Source organism: Electrophorus electricus, chromosome 18 (genome assembly GCF_041902795.1).
Source record: "Electrophorus electricus isolate QZ-2024a chromosome 18, ASM4190279v1, whole genome shotgun sequence".
NCBI lineage: Eukaryota > Metazoa > Chordata > Actinopteri > Gymnotiformes > Gymnotidae > Electrophorus > Electrophorus electricus.
The window spans coordinates 732,871-741,606 of record NC_137514.1 but is presented as its reverse complement, the minus strand read 5'-3'; the positions used below and the strand labels follow the sequence as shown (position 1 = coordinate 741,606).

General features: G+C 37.0%; 1 protein-coding gene across 1 annotated transcript in view; it reads right to left on the bottom strand.

The window, feature by feature from the left end:
- Nucleotides 1-132: 132 nt before the first annotated feature.
- LOC113585190 (uncharacterized) overlaps nt 133-8,736 on the bottom strand; it is a 36,680-nt gene continuing 28,076 nt past the window's right edge. The window contains exons 17-29 of the mRNA XM_081701559.1: nt 8,483-8,615; nt 7,678-7,760; nt 6,982-7,108; nt 5,723-5,913; nt 5,249-5,339; nt 4,922-5,051; nt 3,962-4,143; nt 3,153-3,308; nt 2,734-2,867; nt 2,325-2,458; nt 1,592-1,686; nt 1,186-1,450; nt 133-880 (exon numbers count right to left, since the gene is read on the bottom strand). Of these exons, the coding sequence (XP_081557685.1) occupies nt 792-880; nt 1,186-1,450; nt 1,592-1,686; nt 2,325-2,458; nt 2,734-2,867; nt 3,153-3,308; nt 3,962-4,143; nt 4,922-5,051; nt 5,249-5,339; nt 5,723-5,913; nt 6,982-7,108; nt 7,678-7,760; nt 8,483-8,615 (1,810 nt within the window). The 3' untranslated portion in view covers nt 133-791. The remainder of the gene's footprint in view (nt 881-1,185; nt 1,451-1,591; nt 1,687-2,324; nt 2,459-2,733; nt 2,868-3,152; nt 3,309-3,961; nt 4,144-4,921; nt 5,052-5,248; nt 5,340-5,722; nt 5,914-6,981; nt 7,109-7,677; nt 7,761-8,482; nt 8,616-8,736) is intronic.

The following is an 8,736-nucleotide window of genomic DNA, read 5'->3' as shown; positions in this document are numbered from 1 at the left end:
TATTAATTCGTGGTGTCAACTCTTGAGAGTATGCACTGTAAGATTTAAGAGCTTTGTATATAATCCATTCTACTGTAAATTTACAATTGCATATGCATGACTTGGACAAGTGTTTAACCTAGAATTTCAAGCATAAAGATTTTTGAGCTTTCTTAAAAATATAAATGTAATTTTTTTTTATTTTTTTTTTGTGTAGTAAACTATAAAAACAGAACAACTGCTATATTCAAATATATTTTTTCATTGAGGATGATTAAATACAATAGAAAATGCATAAGCAAATTAATAATAAAAAAAATTACTACAATTTGAAATAACATTTAAATAATTAGATCATTGTAAAGTGTAGACCCACCCCAGTATTTATCATATCATAGACCTACTGCAATCTAGCATTAACAAAGATCTGCAGAAATGCAATATATATTTTTTGTGCTTTTGAATGAATAATTATAAACACATTTATGTAGCTATATATTTACATTAATTTATGTTACAGTGCAATTAAAAACATTAAGATGTCAGACATTGCCAAGACAAATTTACAGGATCTACTTGAAGAAGTATTTTAGCCATAGTGTTATATTTTGGGCCACAGTAGCATTTTTGGGGTGTGTGTTTTCATTTATGGCATTTAACAGATGCTTTTATCCAAAGTGACACAGTTATGACTGAGTACAGGTTAAGGGCTTTGCTTAGGGGCCCAACACTAGCATCTTGGTGTGGGGCTTGAACCAGCAACCTTCTGATTACAAGTCAAATACCTTAACCCCTGAGCTACTACTGCATGGCTATTGCACTCTGTGCAGAGTAACTGTCAGGAGTCCGACAACCAGAGAGAGACACCACGGTCCTGCATCACCATGAACTGTTGCATATCCTAGAACAGATATAAATGAAAACTATGTTAACTCTGGGACTACAAATGTATAACTGGCAATTCAATCTGATTATGAGCTTGTGTTTCCATTCATTACATGCTGTAGTCACAGTAATGGCAACTACAGTAATCATTACAGTAATGAAAATATTGAGTATGGGACATGAAATATAGAAAACAACAGACACTACAGAATGTTAACTGGCAGTGTGGAATTTAGCACACATGAAATAATGTGGAATATTACACTCACGACAGTCAGTAACAATAATATCTTTGTGCCCTTTGAAAAACTTTGGTCTTACCGGCTGTGTTATTGGCAGTAGTTGAGTTGCTTGTGGTAGTGGTGATTACTGGGACACTGGTTGTGGTATGGGTGGTAGTGCTAGAATGAGTGGTGGGGGTAGTAGTGATAGGGTTAGCTTTTCCAATCAGGCCGATACCCAGAGTGTCCAGCTCATACTGGTACTGCTGAAGCCGCCAGGACTTGACCAATGTGTTATCCTCAAATAGCTTCAGAACAGGTAGATTATTCCTAAACAGATCACGTACTGTACGCACATCCAGGGCCTGACATACACACACAAAAATAAAGACAAGCACATTAAACCTTTCTTTTGAATAACATTTTTGCATTTGCATTTTTTTGCATTTTTTTAAGCTTAATTTTATCTCCCTAAATTAATCTGTTAGTCATTTATGTTGCTTTACCATGACCACATCAGGGTTCAGATTATTGAAGGTGGTAATGTCCATGCTGATGTTCTGAGAAGCGAGATTTTTAATATCTGACAGAGGAGCTCCACCTACAGACAAACACATAGACATGCAGTGATTTGTGATGTATTATAGCTGACAGATATGATGCATTTATTTTGGAAGGCTAAGGACATAAAAATCCACTGGATAAATATCCTATAGATAGTGATGATATGGAATACAACAATGTTTGTTGTATTGTTTCATGCTTCACAACCAAGGTGGATTTTATAAGCAGAAAAAAATATAATTAGATGAAAAACTGAAAACGTTTTTCATTTGTAGAAAATATACAAGCTAAAAGACTGCAGCATGTTTTAGCATTAAGAGCAAAGAATTTTAAATACTGATGGATTGTGTACTTTACATATTACTGCATGGGTTTTTTTTATCACTAATCTTCCTGTTTTTGGTTATATCACACAGCAGGAGAATATTGGCTCAAACAGTATCTCAGGACTACACTGATCTAATCTCATTGCTCAGCAATGACAGCATTTAGAATGTTAACGTGTGAGCGTATCTGAGGTAAATGTTTCGGAGCTGGAAAAAGACTACGGAACTAATGTCCAAGCCTTTAATTAGCTGTAGTGAATGAATGTGTGTGTGTGTGTGTGTGTGTGTGTGTGTGTGTGTGTGTGTTTGTGTGTGTGTTTGTGTGTGTGTTTGTGTGTGTGTGTTTTACCCAGGAAAAGGCTGATGAGTTGATAGTGTTGTGGCACATGGATGGTTTGGTTAGAATATGAGATGTTAGCGATATTGTACAAAGTGCTTTTCTGAAGAAATGAGCATGAGGACAAATTTATTGGATTGGCAAACCTGTAGATATAAAAGAGAAAGAAATCCTCAGACTGAGGGGATCTTTAATTTAAAAGATGAACAATCTACATCTGTGATGTTCCTGCATCAGTTGTTTATAACAAACACCATGAAACTGAGAAAGCTGTAGATAGCAGGACGAGGTTCTGGTAGTTGCAATCATTTGAGTTTTCAAGCTCTCAGTCCTACTGACTACAGCTTTAAGCAATTTGTGTGTGTGTATGTGTGTGTGTGTGTGTGTGTGTGTGTGTGTGTGTGTGTGTGGGTGCACTTACTCCAGGTCGTTCACAGTAATTGTACTGAGTACACTGACGTTTAAAGAACAGAGATTAGAGCCAATTGCATTTATTTCAGCTGTCCCCAAGCTGTTTCCAGGAATGCTTAGATAATTCATTATCACTGCATTACTCTACAACACACACACACATACACACACACACACACACACACACAAAGACTTTTTCATCATATATGGTTGATATGAGAGGTCATATCAACCATATGGTTGTTAAATCATTTTAATCTTCATTTTAATCAGACATGAATCTCTCTGTTTATCTGCAATTTGAATGATCAGTAGCATAAGTAATTAGTTACGTGTTGCATTTTCCAAATGCGTATTTTAACTAACTCAGTATATTTCAACACCAAAAACCCAATACATTCAACACAGAAACACTGATGGATTTGTTACCTGATCTGAAGTCCAGGCACCATTAACTGAGTTCATTAAAGATGCCAGTGTGTCTAATGAGGTGATGTTCCAACTTTTGATTTCACTGACATTGGCCACACGAGACGTAGGGCCCAGTAACTGCACCACACCGTCCCCAAGGCCAGACGGGTACACCTGCAACACATGCACGCATGTGCGTGCACGCACACACACACACACACACACACACACACACACACACACACACACACACACACACACACACACACACACATATATATATCATACACTACATATAACTAGGGCCCTACTAAATTCACAGGAGAACCTAGTTAATGTCATGAACCTAGTTTCTAAAAAATGATAAATTTCACAAATTTTAGAAGACTATGGGAATGTTCACATGGAGTCGTTTCAAACTATCTAAAGCTTCTTCTTGCACTTGTTTGTGGAGCAACATGCACTGCTTCTCTAGCCTACATGTCATGCTCAAAAAAGCAATGCTTGCTTCTTTTCGGGTGTGCAGTGCCAATTTATATTTAAATAAGAAATCATAAGGAGAAAATCAAAAGGTCAAAAATGCATAACGTTACTTCACTACTTTTAGGAAATCCACTTATAATGGTTTTGTTTTACTCATCTCCATAGCATCAGAAAACAAAAGTGATGCACTCTGGGACTGAACTCTACACTGTCCACGAGTTCACGATCTGTGACACGATTTTCACAGATGTGCATTTGTTAGGGACCTACATATAACCTAACATACACTGCTCCAGTGTGTGCACACACATGGCAGACAATAGTATATCCTAAATAATGCTGACCTCGTATAATTTGCTAAGAATGACCCTCCCAAAGCTGGGATCCACCACTTTCTGAGTGATGGTGGTGGGGTTGTCCTTCAGCATAGTTAAACTGAGACACAAACTGAACTGGGTGGAAGTGTAGCCGAAAGGAAATGACGGATCTGCAATGGTTGCTTCTGTGATTTCACCTACAGTACATCCTGTCAGACACAGAGAGAAGAGACACATTTAGTTACTATCCTTATTCTTGACTAAAAATACTGATAACCTTTAAACTTTGCTATATTAGTAAAGACATTTACACACTGATGGACCAACACAGCCCTGTAAACCCTGTGTCCCAGTGTGTCAGTGTACAAATGTAGGTGTGTTTATAGTATAAATGCACCGATAGTTGCAGCAGTGTGTCAGTGCACAAGTGTAGGTGTGTTTATAGTGTAAATGCACCGATACATGCAGCAGTGTGTCAGTGCACAAGTGTAGGTGTGTTTATAGTGTAAATGCACCGATACATGCAGCAGTGTGTCATTGCACAAGTGTAGGTGTGTTTATAGTGTAAATGCACCGATACATGCAGCAGTGTGTCAGTGCACAAGTGTAGGTGTGTTTATAGTGTAAATGCACCGATAGTTGCAGCAGTGTGTCAGTGCACAAGTGTAGGTGTGTTTATAGTGTAAATGCACCGATACATGCAGCAGTGTGTCAGTGCACAAGTGTAGGTGTGTTTATAGTGTAAATGCACCGATACATGCAGCAGTGTGTTATTGCACAAGTGTAGGTGTGTTTATAGTGTAAATGCACTGATACATGCAGCAGTGTGTCAGTGCACAAGTGTAGGTGTGTTTATAGTGTAAATGCACCGATACATGCAGCAGTGTGTCATTGCACAAGTGTAGGTGTGTTTATAGTGTAAATGCACTGATACATGCAGCAGTGTGTCAGTGCACAAGTGTAGGTGTGTTTGTAGTGTAAATGCACCGATAGTTGCAGCACGTTTGCTCTTGACATTTGAGTTGCATGATGTAAATAATTTCTGCAGCTTTGTTACTTGAGTCTTCTGGGTCTTCAGGGTTGGAATGAAGGACCTCAGAAATGTGCTAATCAGAGTCTTCAAGCATGCATTTAAACACACACACACACACACACACACACACACACACACACACACACACACACACACAATAGATAAAAAATACAGTAGGAAATTACACAACACACCTTTCCAATGATCAGTGCCTTTTTAGATAAACACCTTAGATAAACAAACAAGGAAATAAGTAACAGACTAAAGAACAGGTTACATACAGAACTAAATTTGTTCCAGAAGTCCTGGTTTAAGTAGAGAGGCAGGGGGCCTAACTGCTGTAGTGTCTGCAGATTCCATGTTGATGGATTACTGAGGACAGAAGCACAAGATAAGATCCTATACACTCTACATTCATACACACTGTATATACACATGCCATACACACTCTATACACTTATACACTACACACACATACACACACACACACACACACACACACACACACACACACACACACACACACACACACACACACATTTTTTAAATAATTGCCACTCCAAGAAACTGAAAAATTCTCACTGCACTGTATTGCCTCATATTTTACATTTTAAAATATCAAAAGATTTGTTTTTTTCTGGTTTCCTCTGGACACTACCACTGCGTCATGACTGGATCGTCCACCATGAGTGTGATCCTGCACATATCTCCATATCCACATAAAGACAAATATCCAAATATTGTATGTCTCTCACCCATAGGGTGTGTTGCCATTGAAGAGCAGTGTCTGTATACCCGAGACCTGAGAGTCAGTCAGGTCTCCACAGTTCTTTAACTTCTCTATGATGAGTGGGTCAGAGTTCTGGATGTAGGATGAGTTTAGTGTGCAGGTCATATTACCCAGAATATTCACCTGAGTCTTGCTCAGACTGAAGCCAGAAATGCCCTGCAATAATGCAGAACAGGTATAAATAAATATTAACAGGTATAAACAGATATTAATGTGACCAGAGTTTGATGGAGAGTCCTTGTGTGTGTTTTACCAGACAGCCACGTGGATTCTTGTACAAAGAACACACAGTGTGTTTGTGTGTGCATCTGTCTGTGTGTGTGTGTGCGTACAAAAAGTAAAAAAAAAAAAATTAAAATGAAAAATTCAAACTTGAAACTTAGTGTGTCTTGTTGTTTCAACCCCTTTATAAATACAGGACATTTAGAAATTATTAAATACTATGACTCAATATATAATTAATTTTAATATGTTGACACTTAAATTTAAGATGATTAAAATTAAAGACATTTAAATATACTATTTAATGACATTTAAATTACCATTTTAGAAAACATTTAAAATTTCCATTTAAAGACATTACATACCATTTAAAGACATTTAAATCTACCATCATAGAAATTCTGAATAAATTTAATTGTCACAGTGCCGTTCCCACTTTGCAGACATCTACCGGCAACCGGTGGTGCACGTGGGCTGTTCGTTTTGTCACTTGTCTTGTGTATGTCTGTACACGCCTTCCTCAGGTGGTGTGTGTTAGTAGCCACATCAGTAATTACACATCTTTGGATTATGTTGTGTTATTTAAGCCTGTTTAATTTGCACGACCGTCGGTCACTGATGTTCTCTTTTCCGTAGTAGTGTATTTTATGTTCGGTGACTTGCATTCACTTTTCCTTCTTTGTTTTTGTCTGCATGTTCTATGCCCATGACATTAATGACATTTAATTGTGCAATTTAAAGACCATTTAAAAATATATACATACAATTTAAAGTCATATAAATCTAGAAGTTAAAGACATTTATATAGTTTAAAGACCTTTAAATCTACCATTTAAAGACATTTACACAGCATTTAAATACTCATACATCTATCATTTAAAGACAATGTGTCAGTCTAGTTGTGTTCCATTTGGAATAAATTTATGCATGAAATGTCTCTCTCTGTGTGTGTGTATGTGTGTGTGTGTGTGTGCGTGTGTGTGTGTGTGTGTGTGTGTTTACCAGGCAGCTCTGTGCATTGTTGAACAGGATGTTCTGTCTGTTGAGGAAGCTGGAAGGAATAGAGAAATCTGCTCTGCCCAGAGCGCTGAAATATGAACTGCAGTTCACCTTCTGCACTGTATCATAGCTAGAGCACCATCAGACACACAAACACACATACAAATGTTAAACCAAATCTTGCTAACATGAGTTACAGGTGATAGAACCTTTCTGGAGTTACAACAGAGAGCCTCTTCTAGCACACACTCAAATAAAAGTGAAGGAGATGCTATCAAAATTAACTCAGAGAACATATGAACATTAAAATAATTCTTTAATAATGAAAAAAAAGTGAGTATATTTATATTATATATATATATATATATGTTTTAATGCGGTGTAAGTTAATCATGGATAATTCGTACACATATAAGTTTGAGTTTGACATTGTTCAGAACACTGCATTACCACAGGTTAGCCTTCTGAAATGTATCTGAATGGTTTACATAACTTACTGGAAAAATATATAATAATAAGGATACCACACAAACACACATCCTTAACATTCAGTACTAATGATGATAATACACAAATGAATATTAAGGATGTGTGTTTGTGTGTTATCCTCATTAGCGTGTAATGTTTAAGCACCCGTTTATAATGTAGTAATCAGACCAATGTGTCTGTATACATCTTGTGCATGTATGTGGTACACACTTGTAGTAGAGAAGCATGTCAGTAGGGACATCACTGAAGGTCAAAGATGTGTCATCTTTCACATAACTGTACATGCATGTCAGCTGCAGCAGAGAACACACAGTGAATCACACCATTGTTACATCAGACATCCTCTTTTATTTACTCCAATATACCACCCCAGTGCTACTACATGCTACATTTACATTTTATGGCATTTATCTGATGCTTTTATCCAAAGCTACTTACAAATATGACTGAATACATTTTAAGCAATTGGGGGTTAAGGGCCATGCTCAGGGGCCCAACAGTGGCAACTTGGCAGTGGTGGGACTTGAACTGGCAAACTTCTGATTACTAGTCGAGTAACCAATGAGCTATCACTGCCCACTGCCTACTAAAGTTGGAAATGTATGACTTTTATAATAAAAATAGTTTTGTAAAATTTAAAGATAATCTAAAGAGCACCTCTTGTGATTTTCAAGAAAACTGAAAGTTTTCTTAAATTGATATTTATAGAATTCGGTAGATGCTGACTTACAAAAGTGTTTTAGTTTCTAAAGCAATACAATACTGTGGATTACAAGACAATTCAATTGCTATTACTAAAACATAACATCCACTTTTCAAACTGAGTTTATGATGTTTAGGTATTTGTATTTCTAGGCACAGATTAAACTGATTAAATATCTGTGTACCTGTAACTTTAACTGATTAAATATCTGTGTACCTGTGATTTCAACTGATTAAATATCTGTGTACCTATAACTTTAACTGATTAAATATCTGTGTACCTGTGACTTTAACTGATTAAATATCTGTGTACCTGTGACTCTTGCAGAGGGACCTTGCTCCTGCCTGGTTGTGGTTTACAAGCTTGCACTAGCTGTTTGACTTTGGTTACCGGGAGAACCTGTGCTGAGGTGCAGCTAAATCCTTGGAGTACTTTATCTGACAAACTGCAGAGGAAAACACACCCACACACACACACACACACACACACAATCCTGTGCTTTTATCACCAAAACCAGCATGCAATCAAAATCGTATTATAAATTGGACCCATGTATATGAATACTA